Source organism: Aedes albopictus, chromosome 3 (genome assembly GCF_035046485.1).
Source record: "Aedes albopictus strain Foshan chromosome 3, AalbF5, whole genome shotgun sequence".
Taxonomy (NCBI): domain Eukaryota; kingdom Metazoa; phylum Arthropoda; class Insecta; order Diptera; family Culicidae; genus Aedes; species Aedes albopictus.
Window position 1 is genome coordinate 183457224 of NC_085138.1, and position 22015 is coordinate 183479238.

General features: G+C 41.6%; 2 protein-coding genes across 4 annotated transcripts in view; one reads left to right on the forward strand and one right to left on the reverse strand.

Moving 5' to 3' along the window:
• The window catches only part of LOC109398865 (transcription initiation factor TFIID subunit 6), a 28190-nt gene extending 27027 nt beyond the window's left edge, over positions 1–1163 (reverse strand). For all 3 annotated transcript variants that reach the window (XM_029862862.2, XM_029862861.2, XM_029862863.2), the window contains exon 1: positions 171–1163. In XM_029862862.2, coding sequence (XP_029718722.1) covers positions 171–1028 — 858 coding nt within the window. In that variant the 5' untranslated portion in view covers positions 1029–1163. The remainder of the gene's footprint in view (positions 1–170) is intronic.
• A 1556-nt stretch (positions 1164–2719) lies between these two features.
• Positions 2720–22015, forward strand: part of LOC109398795 (sodium-dependent phosphate transporter 2) — a 150695-nt gene continuing 131399 nt past the window's right edge. The window contains exon 1 of the mRNA XM_019671200.3: positions 2720–3412. The gene's annotated coding sequence lies outside the window, so the exon portion shown is untranslated. The remainder of the gene's footprint in view (positions 3413–22015) is intronic.

A 22015-nucleotide genomic window follows, 5' to 3' on the forward strand; every position in this document is an offset into this window, starting at 1 on the left:
ACCTAGTGGCAAAAATCGAAAGCTTAAGATTTCTGCATATAAACTTTATCAAGACTTGATCAAATTTTGAATGGGCTTTTTTGAATCTAAAACAAGTGATTCAGGAGGTAAGACTTTACATTTTTCGAATTCTATGTTTTTCATATAAGAGTGATAGTTTTGTAACTTACATATTTTTCCAAATACAGCGCCGGGTTGTCCAACAGTGCCCTGACCATTCGCATCAGGTAAATCAGCAGTGCCAAATTATTCTGCACCACATTGACCTTCACACCCTCGGCAATGAATGTACACATCCTCGGCAGCATCTCATGCAGTCCCGGATCGCAAGCCAACGATTGTAGTGCTTCCGCTCGCCGGGCCTCGTCTGACCCTACGCAAGCTTCCGTTATCTCCTTGTAGTACAACTGTTGCTCGACGGACAGCTCGTGGGTGGCCAACTGTTTGACGTGGACCGTTTCTACGTTCTTCAGTTTCTGAGCTTTGATGGCCGGTTTGCCGGTTGTGTCTTTAAGGTGTGCCCTGTCCAGTTTGTTAACTGGATTGACCGAATCCAGTGCTTGCAGATCCTTCGATAATGGTGGAGGATTCTCTGGAATCGTGGGTTGAACTCCGTCCACGCAAAGCCAATGCGCTCGCAACGTTATATCCAATGGAATCTTCGGCGGTGCCGTCTGGATAACATCCGCCAGATCGATTTCCTTTTCCTCGATAAAATGCAACTCTCGCCCTCCACCGGATGCGAACCGGAACGGGATGAAATCTGGCGACACAAAACCATACTGCGGCTCAATGTTTCGCACCTTCAGCGAGTGGTCAATATCCGCAATGGACATCTTCATCCGCTTGGAGTGGTGCATAAACTTGGCCGCATCCTGCACAATTTGCTTGAGCTTGAACGACACGTCGTCGGCCAGTTCCTTGGCGGCGTCATCCGGGAGGCTGCCGACACCGATACTTTCCGCGATTACCTTGATCGATTCCAGGGACAACGTTGTCCCGTACATGGTTTTGTCGCCATCACTCATTGTTCCCGGTCAGACACTGTTCACAAAACCGATTACCTGCGGAAATTTCACATAAAAGCGACCAGAAGCTCTGAAAACACGAACGAACGCTAATTTTTGTTTAGATGCAGCCAGGCAAGCAATCCGAATGACGTGAACGAACCAAACGCGATGATTAATGATGACTATCCCTGATGATGACAAGTCGGGACTGCCAGATGGGAACACTGTTCTGTTAGAGCGGTGGTTCAAAACACGAAGAAAATGTAAAAAAAAATACAAAAGATTAAATTTAATCTTTCTAGATTGTGTTTCAAAAATGGAGAAAACAAGATGATCAACTTCCTTGTCAACAACTCCTCATCGACTCTCTCTTCTTCAAATTGAAGTGGCAAGGCGGCATCCATTTATTTCGTAACGCTAAAATCGTTATTCTTACTCCCCCCTTCGTGACGCTTTTTGTATGAAAATCCTAAAATGTTTGTATGGAAACGCTCTGCCATACAACTCTGTATGGGGGAGTAATCGGAATAATTTGTCCTATTAGGCTTCTTCTTCTTCTTCATGGCTCGACGTTCGCATCGGAACTTGGCCTGCCTCTCTTCAACTTAGTGTTCTTAGAGCACTTCCACAGTTATTAATTGAAGGGCTTTCTTTGCCTGCCATTGCATGAATTTGTAAGTACAATAATACACTATGCCCAGGGAGTCAAGAAAATTCCCCCCCCCCCCCCCCCATCCTCTGCCACGCTATTTCCCTATACCTTATACACGTACTGTCACACTTTCCTTGACCCCCTCCCCCAAATGTTACACGTAATTTATTTATGAACGTTCCCTAATGTGGAACGCGATGGCCACGGATTAAAATTTAGAGAAACACTTTTTTATCTGTATAGCGCATTTAGTTCACCACTGGACTATCGCACTAGTTTTCACGAGTGCGAAAACGCTAATAAAAGTGCGCGATTGCATCAAATCAACTCGGTGTCTTCAGAGCACTTGTTCTCCATAGATTGGAGAAATAGTGCGCCGAAGACATCAACCTGATTTGATGCAATCGCGCACTTTTATTTACGTTTTCGCACTTATAATGTCGCAGTTCGCAGTCCAGTAGTGAACTAAATGCGGTATATTAACGAGATTTTTAGCCCTTGGCTAGTTCATCTCGGGACCCACGCCTTACTTCCCTTCCGAAGGAAGAACTCACATTTTGCGAGTTTGTCGGGAGTGGGATTCGATCCCAGGTCCTCGGCGTGATAGTCAAGTGTTCTAACCATCACATCAGGTCCGCTCCACATTTGAGAAACACTGTTCTGTAGAATTTTCGACGCAAAAAATCCTATACGATGTTGCTGGCAACCTTGCACGCAACGTCTTCCGCGCGCGCAATCTTCGCGAATCATCGCGCGTGGGATGACTGCTTTGCCTGCTCGGTGCTGATGCGGAAGAACCGGAAGAACACCCGCGAGAAGAAGCCGGCGCGGCGCCGTCGCAAAACAATCCATTCCAGCTGTCAAACGTCGCGCTAGAACGGGAACGGCGTGGCATGACGAGCATGGGCGAAAGCGAAATAGCATGCACTAGCGCCCGCATGCACATCAAGCTGAGGGTTGATGGTGTGTGCGAAAAAACAACAACATCGCGTTCGCGCTCTCATCATCATCATCATCATCAGCCATCGGCCAGCCAGCCAGCATCATCGTTCGGCAGCTACAGCTAGAAGGGGGGTTATCGCTGTTGACTCGTTTGATTGCTCATCCTTTTGGTGTTCGTCTGTCAGGCCGCGGTCATCATCCGAACGTCGTCGTGCGTGGAAAATCGCGTGTGTTACGCGTTTCTGTTCTCTGCCTGTGGTGTGTGCTAGTAAATTGCGAGTGTGAATTTAACGAGTGTGATTCTTGCTAGAAATTCGAGGCTGAAACTCCGGAAGCCGTCTGTGTAATTCCGTATTTTCGCCTGGTCACGACACGGGGAATCCTCTTGGTGTGGTTGATTGTCTCTGTTTTCCTGGCCACAAGTGAAAGGGAAAATCAGTGTGTGCGTTTGTCAGGAGAGCTAGAAGCAAAACACGAGGCGCGGCGGTACGACAACGGGATCAAAATTCGATCATCCTGAGCGAGGTGAACGAAATCGAAAAAGGCGGTGGTGTTTGATAGTTCTCAGTGCAATTTCTTCCGTCATCCGTAATCTGCCTAGCTCTTGCCTGGTAACTGTTGGATTTTCTTTCCCATATTCGTAAGTCGCACTTTTCACCTGAAAACGCGGTACAAGTTTGACCGTGAAAAGAGGAAGAAGACCGACCAAGTGAAACTGGAAATTTACAATAAACTCCAGCTAAAGAAACCATCAGGTGGACTCAGTGGAAAGGAAGCCCTTTGCTTGAAAACCTCGTCTGGAACTCAAGTAAGTACCACAAGCCAGAAATCCCAGCCATTTCCTTGGTATTACATCAGTAAATTCAATGCAAAACGTGTGTCGTGGAATGAGGGTTCTTCATTTTGACAGAGACGTAAAAATGTGCAACATGAATGATGAGAATGCGCGCAACACACATACAAACGATAGCCAGTGTTGTCAGTAATGTGGAAAAGTCCTGCTCCATTCGTTGATCCAGAAGTGCTGTGATATGGGTCACGATCTCGTCACTCGATGATGTGTTAATTTCGCCAATTTCTGCAAAAGCTTCTGAAATTAGCGAGCAGTGATGGTAAATCACATGCTTCCTATTTATAACCAGTTCGGCGTTGTTTCGTATCTAATTTTTACACTTCGTTAGCTTGTGTGTTTTGGGAAGCTGTTAGATTCTAACATAAAATTATTACTGATAGATCTAGGAAAATTTCCGGAACGGTTCGTTCCGCAAATTCTTCAAGCATCCGTTGTACTTGATGAAACATCCATCGAGGGATTCTTCAATGATCTTTTAATTCCTCCTCACTGCTAGACAGAAAATATCTTGCTATATGATGTAAAGCTAAAGCTAATAGGTTATCGTATTGCTAATAAATTACAATCACAATTACAATTACTTTGTAGCCAGAGAAAGCGCAAACACAATAGTCAACATCGCCCAAGTAACCGCTTCCAATGACAACATGCATTTTCAAAAATTAATAGATAAAATATCGAACGGAACTTACTGGCTGCTTAAGATGCTAACGCATGCTCAAGAGCAGATGAGCATCTTGAGCAGCTTTCAAGCTGATTTAGAAGCTCACAATGAGCTTGGTCGGAACTTTCGTTTGTTTTATTTAGCTTCTAAATTTTAAATGTAAAATGAATTTCTTCTATATTGTTCGCTTCCTTGACCTGATATATTAGGCTTCTAGTTCAAAACCGAATTAGCGACATTTTTTCTTCGACTTCCGCTGCTTTTGCCTTGCATTAAACACAATGTCGGAAGTGGGGCGCTGTGTAGAGCACCAGGTGTACAATACAGCGCCCCACTTCCGACATTGTGTTTAACGCAAGGCAAAAGCAACGGAAGTCAAAGAAAAAATGTCGCTAATTCGGTTTTGAACTGGAAACATAATAAAGATTGTATACCGACAGGCAATCGTATGAATAAACTTCCAAATTACAAATTTAAAAACCTGGAGGAATATCTGGAAAAAATTCTAGAGAAATCTCTGTATGTACTCATGCAGAAGTCCCTTAATGGGTTCTGGGAGGAATCCTTATAGATGTTTTTGAAGAAATCGCTAGAGGAATCCCAGGAGGAACTCCTAGAAGAAATTCCGGAGGAATGCTTGATTGAATTCCTGCAGGAACGCCTAGAGGTATTCATAGAGAAATCCCTATATTCCTGGAGGAATTGATGGACGAATTCTTGGAAGAATTTATGAAGGCATCTCTGGAGGGTTTCATGGACGAATTCCTGGATTGAATCCTACAGGAATTTCAGGAGCAATCCCCAGAGAAATAATCCTTGGATAAATCCTTGAAGCAATTCGTGAAGGATATTTCTGAAAGAATTCCTGGAGGAATCTCTGAACGAATTCTTGGAAAATTCCCTAGAGACATTTTGGGAGGAATCTCTAGAGAAATTTCTGAAGAAATCCCTTGAATTCCTGAAGGAATGCTTGGAGGAATTTCCAAAGAAATCCCTGGAGGATTTCCTGGAGAAATTTGAGTAGGAATTCCTGGAAGATTTTCTAGAGCAATTCCATGAGGAATTCTTGGAGGAGTTCTTAGAAGAATGCCTGGAAGAATTCTTGGAAGATTGCCTGAATGGATTCCTTGAGGAATGCCTGGAGGAATCTCTGGAGAAACTCCTGGAAGAATACCTGATTGAATACTTAATGGAATGCTCTAAAGGAATCCCAAGGGAAATTTCTGGAAGAATATCTGAAAGAAAGCCCGAAAGAACGCCAGGAGGAAGTCTTGGAGGAATTCCTGGAAACATACTAGGAGGAATCTCTGGAGGACTCCCAAGGGGGCTTCCTGGAGGACTTTCTGAACAAGGAATTACTGTATGAAATCCAGAGGAAATTTATTGAAGATTTATTGGAACAATTCCAGAAGGAATCTCTGGAAGAATCACTGGAGCATTTCTTGGAAGAATCCTTGGAGGAATTCTGAAGGTATTCTTGGAGGATATTCCGGAGGAATCCCTGCAGAAATCTGTGGAGGAATTCCTGAAGGGATTTTTTTATATTTTTTAATTTTTATGTGTTCACTTCGTCAACTGACGTAGACTAGCACATACGTAACTGACATGCGATTAATAAGTCTTAATTAATTGGGCGTAGTTTGCTCGGCGTAGTTCGCTCGTTCCTTACGAAGGAGGAGTTCCTAAAGGTAACTCTAGAAGATTTTTTTGAGGAATCTTACAAGAATTGTTGGAGAAATCCCTGCAGAAATTTTTGGAGGAATTCCTGGAGGTATCACTAGAGGATTTTTCGGAAGCATCCCTGCAGAAATTTCCGGACTAATCTGGAGGATTTCCTGGAGGAATCCCAGGAAGAATTCGTGAATAAATCGCAGGAGGAATTCCTGAAAAAATCTCAAGCAGAGTTGCCGAAGAAATCGCAGAAGGAGATAATGAAGATATCACAGAATGAATTCATAGAAAAATTCTGAAGAAATGCCAAGAAGAGTTTTGTGGAGGAACTTCTGGGGGAATGGATTTAGAAAGTTCGACTGAATGGGATAGTTATGCTAAGGAAACGGCTAAGCAGTCTCGAGGAAATCAAACGATACTATTTGATTTTACCTAATGTTTCGACCACTTTTTTGTCTTCTTCAAGGGTTAATCGCCCTGAAGAAGACCAAAAAAGTGGTCGAAACGATGAGTAACATCAAATAGTATCGTTTGATTTCCACCAGTCTGCTTAGCCGTTTCTGTAGAATAACTTCTAGAGGAATCTCTGTAGCAATTTCTGAAGGAATCCCTGTAGAAATTCCGGAAAATCCCCAAGAGAATTCCCGGAAGCAATCTCAATAGGAGTTCCTAAGGGAATCTCCAAATAATTCCTGGAGGAATCTCTGGATGAATTCCTGAGGAGTTCCTGAAAGAATTCCTGGAGGAATTCCGGAAGGAATCCCAAGAAGAGTGCCTGGAGGAATTCTTGGTGAATTTTTTAAAAAGAATCCCTGTAGTTGTTCCTGAAAGAATCCCATATGGAATTCCCAAGTGAACCCCTGGAGGATTTCCTGGAGAAATTCCAGAAGGGGTTCCCTAGAATCTTTGCAAAAAAAATCTGAAGAATTCCATATCTGCAGTAATTTCTGGACGAATTATTGAAGAAATCCTTGACTGCCCATTGTATAAAGGGCTGTTTGCAGTTCAGAAGGAATTTCTCAGCCTATGTATATTGATGTATGGGAAATTCCTTGCCTGAATCGCTTAAAAAACCGGGTTTTATCCGATCGCAGTACGCAGTTGCGAAGAAATGACAGTTTAATGGCAGTCACTGAAGAAAGTTTCTGCCAGGAATCGCTTAAAAAGTTTCTTGAGCGATTACTTTCGAACTCGAAACTGCGCTTAAGAGTATCATCGACAAAAGTAGGCATTGGAGAAAATGAATCCCAAAGATTCTACAGTTTACAGGATAGAAATGACCTATTTTTTTAAAATATCAAAGCCATCTATTTTTCCAGTGTGACTGTTATGCGGTTACATTGGTCAATGAGACAAAATGACTTGGTATTTTTTTCATAAATTCTAGAACAAACTTGAAGTTTTTTTTTCAGGTAGTCGAAAGTATTTGTTATTTGATGGTGATCCCCGATATTAACTCAATACTAGCAAAAGATGCAAATGTTACAAATATGCAGTTATGGGCAGTTGAATGAACTTCTAATGGAGCTTTTGTGGAAAATTTAGAATTGCCTGTAAGAAATTCTTTCACAAAAATTTTAAACGAATTCAAATGAAATTATTGGAGCAATCTCTAACGGAATTCTGGAAGAAATAGAGAAGTCCCTGAAGAAATCTGTAAAGGAAAACTAGAAATGCCTGAAAATCTCTAGCGAAATTTCTGAAGGAATCACTGGAAGAACCTCTAAAGAAATTTCCGGAGGAATGTGGTGAAATCCCTCGAAGAATTTTTGAAGGAATCTGTGGAGGAATCCATGATGGAATCACTGAAGGAAGCTATGGGAAAGTTCCTGAAGCATTTTACGTCAGTAGGATGTCAGAAAGCAACCTGATTAAAATGGCTCTCGAGAGCTATCCGGCCGGTACCGGTGGTAAGCAGCGAGCTAGGTGGATCGATCAAGCGGAGGGCGATTTGCAAACCCTTCGCAGAGTGTGAAACTGGAGACGCACAGCCATGGACCGAATCGAATGGAAACAACTCCTACGTACAGTAGATGACACTCAGGCCTCAGTCTTACCGGTAAGGTAAGTGCCGGAGAAGTGGATGGAATTGGGTTGTTTAGTGATTAAAATATAGCTACTTTCATATCATAATAGAAAGAGCTCATTTTTCTGAGTATAACGTTATTTTATAGCGTTCCAATACCTTTTTTATGGGCAAATAAACTAAAAAGTTTTAGGGGAGGAAGGGGTAACCCCGTCACCTTAAGCATTGGGAATATTCAAAATTAATGTAAGAGGTAATTTGATATTTTGACTACGCAGAATGTTTGATTTATTAGTATTTTATAAGATTTGTGCATTCAAATTTTCAAAATATGTTTATTCTAATGTACATAACACAAACATATTAAATATTGATGTTGTTAATGCAGTTGGGGTAAGACCGTCACCCCAATGGGGTAAGGCCGTCATACCTTTTTTTCAAGAAACTTGAAGATTTTAATTTGAAAATGTTTCCAACATATTTTTCCCTGGCCAAGTTCGCAGGGGTTGACGGTATTAAAGTGAAGGAGTTGCATTTTGATTATTGTAATGTAGTGTTCTTTAGTGAAACATATCACCCTTTTAACACTTTAATGCGCCTCCAACGGTTCATCACGAACCGGCTGCTGCAGATGGAGTATGGCTGATCATATGTATCAGACATGCTCGATAAACACGAAGGAACCGCCGGGGCTCAGTAGAGTCTATTCCCAAGCAATAGTTCCAAGTCGGTTGGATTTGAGAAGATTTTGATGATCGTTACAAATCCTTATAAAAGTATTATAGGATTTGTGACAGGTTTTGGAACCTTTTACAGACAGCTGACTTCAAAATGTTGTTTGGGCTCTGTTTCCCACGTTTCTCGGTTGATTTTGATCAGTAATTTAATAATGTCATAGTCGCTTTTTCGAATTTTTACAATGTTAGTTGGTCATATTTTCTTTAAATAAAGCAATTAAAATCGACCGAAGAATCAATAGTGGGAAGGAGATTTGCAGCACTTAATTGTGCTGATAGATTCGAAGCTAACGTGCGAACACTTAAACGCATTGTTGACGTCAATGCGTTCGACGTGACATTTTGGACAAAAACTGACTGCTTTTTATTAACTGAACAACGTTTTGTGTATGACCAGGTTGACATTTCTAGGCTACGCTTGAGAAAATGACATGGTTTATCTAGGTAGGACCGATAGGACAATTGAACGAATTTGAATATTTTTCATAGTATTTGTAGCGGGATGAAAGTTGACATGAAATCTCTATTATTTTAAAATTTTATTGCTATCAACTGACCAATTTGGCGTATTTTTGTTTATCTCTTAGATGGTATTATGACACCAGCAGAAGTTCAGTTACATGTTTCTGTGGGTTTTGGACCGATGACAATTTAAGGACACAGGAGATGAACACGGAGAAGTAGAAAACGATTAGCGAAATCAAGGAAACAATTTGACACAGGATCGACTATATTTTAACATACAGGGTTCGATTGATTCGATGAAAAAAAAACAAGCATACGACAACTGATTTAACGAGAAGTAAAACATATTGAACCATACCACAAAATCAAACAAGAAGACAAACACAAACCGTGTGACCATAACACTACATAAGCAAATCTTGATTGACTGACCAATTGAAAACTTTCCAATCTTCTACCGTAGCTTTCTGAGTCAGTTGCAACAGTGTCTTAATGGATATCATTTTCCGCGTACGGCTGGCAAACTGCTTCTGAAAGATTACGTACTCTTTCCTATCTTCGGGTCTAGTGTAGAGGTTTCAACTCTATTCAGAGTGCAGCTAGAAACCTAGCAAAAAAAAAAAAAAAAAATATCAAATCATCTTTGGAGCTTCCATTCGATCAAAACACTAGTGCGATGGGGAAAGTTAAAAACAGTATTTTTAAAAAACTATTACGACCCAATGCTAATTACTACACACTTTGCTCAAGTTGACGACATCGTCTAGTCCATCGTGAGTATTGGTCCTAGTAGGGGGAAAGTTGGGAAAGGGTCCAGGCTTTGCTATCAGCTGTCCTGCAGCTCCACCTGGTCACTCTTCAAAAAAAAAAAAAAGAAAATGTTTCCAACATATTTTTGATGAGTTGTGATGGTTTACCAATTATTCTAATCAGTCGTTTTTTATATGAAACAGCTTCCCTATAATCGTTAATTTTAAAGTATATGCGACACAAATATTTCCAGAAGTCATTCGTTATATAGTTTTTTTTTTCTTAAATGAGAGTTTTGGTTCCGTGCCATTTGGCCGAATGTCAATTAACCGGTTGCGGTTTGACCGAATGCCAAATGAGGAAAAATCTACTTGAGTGATCATGCCGTTGTTCTCCATGTACATCAGTATAACCCGAGTAGGTGGAAAAATCTGATGAATAGCATATTCAGTTATGATTGATTGAATTACTGAAGAGCAAAAACAGATATTGATTTGATTGATATAAGAGGTAAAAGAACAGAAATAATAGCAAATTCTAATATGGTGAACTACTTAATAATAGCTCGCTAAGATATTACAAGAACAAAATAATAGCAGACAAGATTTGTCTTTTTTCTAGGAAAAAAAAATGTCAACATCCAGCATCGAACCTATGACCTTAGGATTCACAGCCGGCGATGCTTACCAGCCAACTATAGCTCGCTGTTGTAAATAACATGGGAATAAGAGCATGCGGTTCTTCGTTTCCACAGCTCAGAAAGAGGCACATGGCGTTTCACTAACATTGAGCCATCTCTATGGGTGTATGTGTTCCATTTCGTGCAGAAGAGCTAAACTTGTTCTTATGTAGACATTTTCAGCTATTTCGACAATAATAAAAACTGATATCGTATCACTTTGAGCTATTCGTGCGATATTCATTAGATTTTTGAATAACTTATCAAAATCATATCGAGCTATGACAGCACAAAGTGTTCGATTTGAGATATGATTTAGATATCCTCATCTACCCGGGAACTGGAAAGAACAGCCCATGATGCAACCTTTCGCACCGTTGTAAAAAGTACAAACTACAAAAAAAATCTCGCTTGTTCTCTTCTTCTTTTTCTTCTTGGCATTACGTTCCAGCTGGAAGAAGCCTGTTGTTATGCTTGTTCTATGAGCACTTCCACAGTTATTAACTGAGAACTGCCTCTGCCAATGACCATTTTTAATGTGTATATCATGTGGCATGCACGAAGATATTCTATAGTATTTGCCCAAGAAAGTGAAGAAAATTTCCTTTACAAAAAGATCCTGTACCGACTGGAAATCGAACTTATTACATACATGGTCATACCCAGTCTTGTGCACTATCACCATCATAACACAAAAAAGCCGCAACATCAACATTGCCCTTCTTCCTCCATCAACGCTACAGCCGACCGTCTCTATGTTGCTAACGAACACATTCGAGACGAACGCATTGATACGGTGGCTGCCGCCGCCACACTCTTTCTCTGCACATCTCCTGAGCAACCGAACGCTTGTTAACCGTCTTTTCGACGCAGAGTTATGTCACTCACTGCTGGGTGACTCTCATCTGAAAGGGCCAGGATGAAGGTCAATTTGTTAAGTAGTATTGTATGGCGTAGCAAATACAAACATATCACGCCCTATGAATAGAATGCAAGGCGTAGAACAAAAACTCGCTTCGGTGTTTCATCGTGTGGTTCGAAAACAAGAGAGGATCGCTGCTGCTGGATGTGGTTGACTCTGCACTGAACGAGGGTTGGCTTGAGTGGCTTTTGCGTGAATCGATAATGTTTTGATGGACTGCGTTTGTCGTATGAAATGATGGTTAAAGCGAGTTTCGTTCGACATTAACCATCATGAAACTGCACAACCCTGGTCATACCTCGATATAACGTAACTTTTAGCTTGATATAATGTTCGGCTCCGTAAAGGTATAAAAAAATATGATTCTATTTTTCCAGCCCTCAGGTGATTTTTTGAAGAATCACTGGAGGAATACCCGAAGAAATTCTGGAGCAACATTTGAAAAGGGCCCAAGAGGTCTTGTGTCTTTTTTTCGAAAACGTTCCGTAGGGCATAGCAACAGCCCGCCCACGCAAATGAACACCGTTATCCGAAAGATCGATGTTTGCTCTATCTGATAACGGTCTTAGTTTGTGTGAATAATTTGTAATTTGTAATTTGTTGTTTATTGGGTACGTTAGCCTATTAGTTTTACAAACTATACATCAGGTCAAGGATCTCAGGTCAAGGATATTGGTGTTAGAAAAATATACTAAGGATCCAGAATTAAACTTAACAAATTGACTTAAAGTTCGTTTACATTTTAAGCTTGATTTTAAGTTATCTCGTCAAAGAATTCTAATTTAATCTTGTGATTGCTGCTTTGAAAGTAGCAAGAGTTGGCTTCTGCTTCACTTCCAAAGGTCTACCTTTGGTTTGCATAAAGCTCCGGCAATCATCACGCTCTTACCACTCGTTGTCGTATGTCTGGGGATGATAAACGACCATGTTCGTTGTTGTTGGCCACGAGCTAGGTGGTTCTGGAGGTAATCGGGCAGGTAGCCATCATACCCCCGTTTCATAAAGCTGCAGGTACGTAGATGGTAGTTCGCCAATTAAATAAACTGATGGGGGCTCAGGAGCAACGTGTTAAGTCATTGTTTACCAATGCTTGTATGCCCTTTTCAAATGTTGCTCCAGAAATCCCAAAAAGAGTTCCTGAAAGAATCTTCGCCGATGAGTGACGGGCTTACCGGAAAAGCCAACTTTTCCTAAATTGAACCGAAATTTCTAAAAAATTGCTGAAACAGACCTTTCGATGAATCTTGGCACTGAAGAATAGTACAGATGAGAATACATGATTGATTAAAATAAATTTCTATATTTGTGTTGTAATCCAGAGGCTAAATTCTACCGACAAAAAAATATATCCATCGTTGGTGCAACAACGTGTGCGTTTGTTTTGTTTATTTTCTTCGCGTTTGACAGGTTGGTATTATATACACTGAAGTTTTTTTTACGACGGTAATGGTCCCGCGTGGCGTATAAAAAAACCGCGTAAAAAAATCCGTGTTATTTCAAAAAACGTCGTAAAAAGTCAAGTCGTCATGGTAGATGTGGTCCTGACTATTTGACGCGTGTTTTTGAAAAAAAAAAACGCGGATTTTTTAACGACTGTTTTTGAAATAACGCATTTTTTCAGGACGGACCGCGTAAATAAACCGCGTAAAAAAACTTCTGTGTATCTCAAAAGAGCAAAAATACTAAAAACAAAAGGTATGTGACCAAAAAGCTACTAAATAACTATTTTATGGTAAAATCATTGGGGTGACGGGCTTACTCACCCTGACGGTGTTACCCGCTTTTCCCCTATTTCATCATTTACCTGAGGGAAAATGGGACAAGGGATGGAAATTAGGACAGGGAAAGGTGGTGAAATAGGAAGGGGTGCCCTAGAAGAGGGAATGAACGCATAAGCGCAACGAGAGCTCATAGCCCACACCACAACGGGTTTAATCAGTGCCCTGAAAAGGACACAGTAAAACGCATAAGCGTAAAGAGAGCCTATATAGCTCATTGGAGGTAGCTTGTGACGTCATGCGACTTTCAATATGCCATTGAAAGGCACGTCATCGAAAGCATCCTCAATATGCAGGAAATCACCCAAGCAAAAACTACGCTTGAGCGAGTACTTTCTTTTTTTTTCTCTCCCTTTTTGGCACAGACCTACTGGTCCATATCGGAGTACTTTCTTGAAAACGTATACAACTTTATGTGAAGAGTCACTGTGGACATCCCAAATTGGAAGGCAGCTGATTTCACATGAATAGGCATGTTAGCCAGACGAACATCACATATGTGATAATCGACAATGCGTTTCAAGAAGTTTCAAGCATTTCAGAAAGAACGAGGTAACCAGTTAAATCTGGAACTCATTCCTTCTTTATACAATGCACTCACCCTTTCGGGATAAAACTATGGAGTAATTTCACGCCATGAAAATACCCAATAGTAAATTACAAGAGTTCAAAACATGTTTGAAATACTCAAATCCCTCTGGGGAAAAAATAGGACAAACCCCCATTCACTCCTGGAGATTTGAAGTAAGCAGAGTTTTTTAGTGCCCACCAAGTCGATTCAATAGCTACAATTCTCGGGCGGATGCTCGACTAACTACAAAAGAATGATTGCTCCACTATCTGTTAAGGAGGTTACCCATAAAATCCGGGATAACGGTAAAATTCGGAACCACGATTCCGCTTCCATAAACTAAAAAGATTCAAAAATTTCACGAAATTTCATAATTTTATTATTTTGAAATTGTGTGCAAAATGAGTATTGGCAATAACGACGAAAGCTTAACGCAACGCCACAATTACGTAATCGAATGAAAAACGACATGTCATGTTAATGGTTATCTACTCTAACCATTTGATTCTCGAAGAAAACTGCAAAGATCAATAGCCAATACCAATGCCATCAGTCTGTTCTGTTCTGCTCCCGTGTAGTGCTGAGTGGAGTGAGACGACTTTATCAGCCGCCAATCTTCGATGATGGGCCGCAGTAGACGCACTCACCGTCCAGTTGCGTGATCAAAAAACCACTTAAAAACTATCGAACAACACTAATTGAACGTTAATTGATTTGGCCTATCAATAATTGATTGGGAAGATTGTAAGGTTTTCGGAATTCTATTGAGAACAACTCCACGGTTTATTCCGAGAAAATCAAGTTTTCGAATAACAAATCTGAAAATTATCCACTTAGTATGATAGTCTGCATAAATCTAAGATAACTTTGTTCGCAACCTTGTTAGGCTCGGTGAATTTGCTCCCGGTTCATGATTATGCAAAGGCGGCAAAAACGTGTTTGATTCATTGCAAATGGCTTAAAATAATAGTACCAACTATCTTTCCTCACCGCCGCGGAGGCTGTCTCGTTTTATCGCTCGTTAGGAAAAATATCCAACCCACCCTACCCAGTAGCTTTATGCCCGGTGGCAAATTATTCAAGGTCAGTGGTGTTTGCTAATGCAGTAAAACCCATATTTCTAAGTTGGAGTGGTAGAGCTACGCTACGTCGGAGCACGACGGTCTCTCCTTGAGCTTGAGGCCATGTAGCGCCCCGCCACGCGAACTTTGGGATAGCGTTGTAGGGTCTGGGTAAGAACCGGCTAGGCATGCATAATAGGCCCGGGTACCAGGAACACAGGGCTGAATGACATCGTTGTTCGGTTCGGGGGCGGGAGGTTGAATATTTACGGCGGGCAGCCCATGTGGATAACTAACGAGGTGTTGAACAGTACCAGTGGAACGTGTTTTGATCGATTCTATTTGGACTGAGTAAACAATAATTACACGAAGGATTTATCGAGATATGTGCGAATGAATCGAACGTTTCGAATACATTGTACAAACGCTGATTTATTCTTTTTTAAAGATTTTACGGTCGCAGTTGATAATAGGTATTCATTGAAACTTCCGGCATAGTCGAAGGTGTAAAGGGAATAGCCTACTCCAAGGTACATCCATATCTTAGGTTTGCATTAGCATGAATGATAATCAGTGTTTATAATGCGATGTAAGAAACTACCACAGAACTCCAACTTAATTTAGTGAATTCTTCATCTTGATACAGGTACAGCATCCGCTGGATAACTGGCTGTTGTCTGGACTGATTTTTAACTGGGCGCTCGATAACTGCATCAAAGCCAGTTCAAAAGCAGTTGTCTGTCAGAAATGCACGAAAATGTGAGGTTATGTTTGCAAATTGCCCGAAACGGTGTAGATACTGTCGGAAGCTACCATGGCCTGAAAGGACCTGTATCAGGTGGAATGTTACTTTCCCATGGCGCCTATTAATCCAACTATCGACCCTCGGAATCAACCTATGGGTCCACCTTTTTTCGGTGGAACTGTCCCACGCGCGCTGCCATTTGACCATAGAGGTTATCCTGGCAGTCTTGTAGTCAATTCCACTTCTTCGATCGACGTCGCCGTAGACTTCGAGTGTAATGTCGCCGATCTTTACTCTCACCAAGAACCCTAACCTCAACACCTCGTCGTACATGACATTCCATAACACCGGACCCAGGATGGAACCTTGCGGACTCCTGAAGTTATGTGGAAGCTCTTCCGACCCACCTCTGTGTCGTAAACTAGTACTCGATTCTGGAAGTAATTTCCGAGAATCTTGCACAGGTACCCGGGTATCCCCAGACGCAGGAGCGTATCGGCATTAGCTGGCCAACTGGCGCTATGGAACGCGTTCCTTACATCCAGGGTCACTACTGCAGAGTAGCGAATCCCCCTTCTCTTACGCTCGAGTGCTTTCCCGGCGGTTTTTGTAACCGACAGGAAGCGTCTACGGTCGACCTCCCCTTCCGGAAGTCATACTGGCTACTCGAGAGACCATTTACATCATCGGTGTGCCTCAACATTCTATTGAGGATGAACTTTTCGAGTTCCTTCCCCGCCTTGTCGATCAAGCATATTTGTCTATATTATGTCGACGGGTCTCCGAGTGGTTTCCCCGCCTTTGGCAAAAGAGCTAGGGTCTGCCGCTTCTAAAGCTCTAGGAAAACTCCCTCGTCTATGCATTTCTGGCATTTCAAGACCAAGAAACTTGATCCGGACCTGAAGCCTTACCTACGCGAAGGGACTTCGTCATCCCTCAAGTTCCACATCGATGACCCTCTCCTCATCGCCAGCCCCAGTCCCCGGCTCTCCTACGAAAGAAGGCCAAGGACTAGGATCCTGACGCGGAAAAAGCCCCTCGATGATCTCCTCTAACATCTCTGGAGATTGCTCTGTAGGAGCCATTACATCTCTCGTTTTGGCCATCACGATCCTGTAGATGAAAATCGAATGACCTCTATGGAAACTTAGTAGAATAACCCATTTTGAGAAACTTTGTCGATGACGGAAAAATCTTATCTCAAAAACTTACACAGTTGTGTGCACCAATAGAAGCATATGGTGTAACACCAGCTTTAAAAGTGTTTTTTTTTCGTCAAAACTTTTTTGTTTCAATTTCTTCGGGTTTACAATGTTCAGCAAAGTTGTAGATATTGTAAAAATGCACATCTTTTCTGAAGACTGCAAAACTCCGCGTCATTCAAAGATAGTACGGCCATTTTTTCACTTTTTTAGAACAAATTTCAAAGTATTGCAACTTTGAAAGTAGCAGATATTAGCAACTAGTTTTCAATCACTCAAACAGTTAATCATACACTATCGAAGTACATAAGAAACATAGCGGGACCGCGAGGCATTCTTGAAAAAAATTCAAATAAACAACAACCTTTTCAATCCGTTTTTTTCGGTTTTCTTAATTTATTTTTTTAAATATGTTTGATGTTCTGCAAAGTTGTGGAGGCTTCAAAACTACATATTTTCGTGGAAGACAGTATTGTGCTATCTAATTTAATCTTCCTTTTGCATCACGTTGGCAGCAGCTCGCTGATGTAGTGTACGGTTTGGGCCAAAAATGACCCTAATGCCAAAGGAGGGTTCACATAGAAATCTTTTTATTGTATTTTATCTACAACATAACTCAAATTTGATCGTAAAAGCTCTTAATAAAAGAATGAGTCGTTTGCTATCTTCTTCAAAACCATGTATCTATGAAGCCTTTACAACTTTTGAAAACATCAAACACATCTAAAAACATATATCAAGTAAGTTACACCGAAAAAAGCGATTAGAACCCTTAGATGTCTGGAGAACAAACCCTAATACGGTGGTATAATTCATTCGAAGTGTTGCACCGTGTTGGAAAAACGCTTCCAGTCAAGGACTGATGATTACACCATTCAACACTAAATTTTGTTATGGGATGAGAAAAAAATAACAGGGGTTTGGGACACTAGAAGTGTCATAGTGAAAGAATTTTTGAAAAATATTGGACCGGGCCTTCACAGTCCAACACCGAAGTTTATATGGAGAACTTGGGGTGTTCAATTGATATGTGCATTAGAACGCGCTGTGCATATATTTAGGCGTTAGACAATAACGAAACTAACTCAAATACCGAAAACGCCTAAAAATATGCACAGCACGTTCTAATGCAAATATCAATTGAACACCACAAATTCTCCATACAAACTTCGGTTTTAAACTGTGAAGGCCTGGTCCAATATTTTTCAAAAATTCATTCACTATGACACTTCTTGGGTCCCAAACCCCTGTTATTTTTTTTTTCTCATCCCATAGGTATCAGAAGGCCGGCTCCAGAGGCACGTTATCCTCCATTTGGGACATTTGTGCCATCGCCATACATATAAGCCTATTTCATCATATACTTGAGGGAGCATTAGACAAGGGATGGGAATTAAAAAAGGGAAAGGTGATGAAATAGGAAGGAGTACCCTAGAAGAGGGAATGAACGCATAAGCGCAACGAGAGTTCATAGCCCATACCACATCGGGTTTAATCAGTGCCCTGAAAAGGACACTGTAAAACGCATAAGCGTTAAGAGAGCCTATAGCACATTGGAGGTAGCTTGTGACGTCATGCGACTTTCAATATGAAATTGAAAGGCACGGCATCGAAAGCATCCTCAATATTCAAGAAATCACCCAAGCAAAAACTACGTTTCAGCGAGTACTTTCTTGAAAACGTATACAACTTTGTGTAAAAGAGTCACTGTGGACATCCTAAATTGAGAGGCATGTGAGTTCTCAGGAATAGTCATGTCAGCCAGACGAACATTACAGGTGTAATAATCGACAATGCGTTTCAAGCATTTCAGAAAGAACGAGGTAACCAGATGAATCTGGAACTCATTCCTTCTTTATACAACGCACTCACCCTTTCGGTATGAAACTATGAAGTAATTTCACGCCATGAAAATACCCAATAGAAAATTACAAGAGTTCAAAACATGTTTGAAATACTCAAATCCCTCTGGAGAGAAATAGGACAAAACCCCATTTGCTCCTGGAGATTTGCAGTAAGCAGAGCTTTTTAGTGTCCACTAAGTCGATTCTATAGCTACAATTCTCGGACGGAAGCTAGAGATTCGTAACTGTACAAAAGAATGGTTTATCCGAAGATATTTTGAACTTGAACAGATCAGAGTTCCATTCAGGAATATTTCTTACGGTCCGCACAGACCGCAGAGGACAAGCTTCTTTCAAAGCAATAGTTATGGTATACCACAATGGAGGGCATTGTAGGTACAAAACCACAATGAAACTCTCTTGAAGTAGCTATGGAAGCGAGTTATCCATAAAATGTGGTCGCAACCAATTAGTACAGATTCCCTAGTTTGTTGAGCAGGATCGCCTGAATACGCAAATTTTGCGAAGGAACACTTAAAAGTGCAAAGAAGGTCAAATGGAGACTCCTCATCTGACACATGCCAATCAATCAACTCATGACAAATTCTGCTCATGCAGAGTTTGGTTAGGTGCAATTCTATAATAAGTTATCCATGAACTGAACTACCTAAGTAATCCATCAAACTAAAGCATCTCAAATTAATGTTTGAGCTACTTCAGATGATGTAATCATCGTAGCAATACTGCTAAATATCAACAAAAATATGCTGAATACAAGAGCTTGCTTGAAGGCATCCATAAAGAAAGGTTGAAAAATATTGTTAACGTTATTCTAAGTAAGATATAGCATGCTCGAGGCACGACACTTCATTTATAATGAAAGAAGCAAAACTGGGTTCACAAGGTAACATATACAGAAGTTGCCCTACGAAAATGAGCTTTTTGAAGTAGAGCCACTTGGGCCACGCACGCTTTTTACGCTGAAAATTGATCTGAGGTTTCCTAGCCGTAGCCACTACCCAAACTAGACAGGATTACACACTTCACAATCACAGCACAAAAAGGAAACATCAACGACAAATCAATCCGGTGTCAATTGAAAAACGCCAATGGCGAAAACGCATTAAGCGAACCCATATAGGTGGTAATGTAAGTTAATTTACAACATTTGAATAATCCCGCCCTTATTTAGCCTCAAATTTGAGACTTAAGAAGGGCAACTGATTATCTCGGAGAAACGCAAGGTCCGCTGCACTATTGCTCCGGTTAGCGCAGTAAGGGCGTAATACTGTGGAGGACGCCCTAATTCTCCACAGGCTCCGTTTGTGGTTAGGTTTTTATTAGACCCCCCTAACCATTCATTCTTTGGCACGGTAAGCATAAAGCCGCATAACACCATGAATTAGGGGTCACCTGTTTAGTGGACTCTTACCACTGGATCAGGCGGTCCGTAGTGTTATTCTTAGCCAATTGATACAACCGCTACCGACACTACACAGCTATCTAGGCTGATTGGGAAAAGAAGTTAACATTGATGGTTAACCCTTATGTGGCCGGCAGGGTACCCAGCACCCATTTAAAATACACGGTGTAGAAAAAAGCAAAAAGTTTGCCGGCCACATAACGGTTAACTTCCAAGCGAGCTCGAACAGCCCCTTAGATGTCTGTCAATTATGCTTTTTTTCTCATCCCATAACTACAAATTTTGTAGAATTTTGTCTAGCAGTGTTACTAATACCAACGATTATACGTCAACTTGACAAAGCTAAATGAAAATGGCTTTTGCGACCACGAAGCCCTCGTATGAAGAAGGCACCAGCTCCTGCACGGGGATTTACCCGTCATCCTTATCGCTGCCGTTTTTCCGGACCCATTGCCGTTGCCGACGGATACTCGGTATGGATTCGTGATGGTGATATCCGTCCACCACTCAGAAACTGTCTGACAAAGTAGTTTCTGAACTGCGTCTCAGTGGATCAGGTTCAGCTGCTTTACCTGCGATGTGATTTTTCAGCTGTGACTATTCTGAAGACCGGACACCTTGGACCTCCCGTTGGGAGTTTGCTGTTCGCGAATTTCATGAAACAAATCCAACACTTGGGTGAACTCGTGCATCCTTGTGCCTTGTAGCCTTAATTTCTACATCGCCTGCACAGCTTGCTTCTGTCAGGGTCTTTACAGTCCCATGACTTGTGTCCTGGTTCCAGACAACTGAGGCAAGCTTCCTGTGGCTCATGCAAGCTCAAGTAACATTCTAACCTATCCACCTTGAGCTTCCCCACTTTAACGGACTTGTTAGCATGCGCCACGGGTAGCTGTACCAAGGCTACATGTGTCGCTGTCGGGCTGTTCCTTAGCCGAACGGTTGCGGTGGTGACCTGTACCTCGCACTGTTGCTGCAGTGCCGTGATGAGCTCTTCAGCTTGGGTGATCTCATCTAGATTTTTTCCCTTTCAGAGTCGGCTCCGCTGTAAGAGTCCTCATCTCGACACCCTCGCCTAGAATCTCTTCTTTTTGTAGGCTGAGCCCTTATGCTCCTGGTCACGCTTGAACTCGAAGATCATTTTACCTGTACGAGTACTGAGTACTTCTCATACTGCGCACGTCAGAAGAAGAATGCCGAGATTTGTACAGCCGAGTAATCAGTTGAAAGTTTTCATGAGATCTCAGCTTATAAATGCCGAGAATCAGTATCACAAGCCTTGTTGCTAAGCAACCTACCACCTTAGCCGAGTCTCGGTTAACATTCAGAAACCGAGATTTGCACAGCTGAGCTCGGGAAAGCTCCTGCACGGCCTGCTGTTCTTTTTCTCCACTTTGGTCCAAGAGGCGTCTTCCCTTGTAAATCCTGTTTCAACAAATCTTTGAAATCCTTCTTCCACCTGACCGCCACCATTGTTTTGTTTGTCAGCAAATTTCCTTTCCGATCATTGCACATGGCGGGCAGAGGAGCAGTCTTGTGCCGCGCGTCATTGACAGTGGCATAAAACCTCCGCATATCGTTCCTGTCCTTGCTATCCCGCGCTTCAGCAATCACACTTTCTTCACGTTGCCGTTTCTTGCTACGGTGGATTCGTTTTTCTTCCGCTTTTGTTACGCTGTATATCAAGACAAAGTACTGCACTGAATAACTGCCATTCTACGCATAATAGCCCCATGTGCATGGGGATTTCCATATGTACTATATGGTATAAGTAATTGCAGAAACATCATAAGATTCACAAAATTTTGTTGGCAATAAATCTCTGAACGTATTGAGGCAACCCAACTTCTCCTATACCTGAGTTGTGAAATCAACTTGGAGTCACAAGATTCTGACTACGTTCGAGGTTTTTTTTTCTACAAGCAAATCAGCAAAATTTGAATCCCGTTCAACTGTTTCGCACGGGTGCCTCATCAATTATCGACTTTACACGATTCACATGAGTCTTGACCGGTAAATT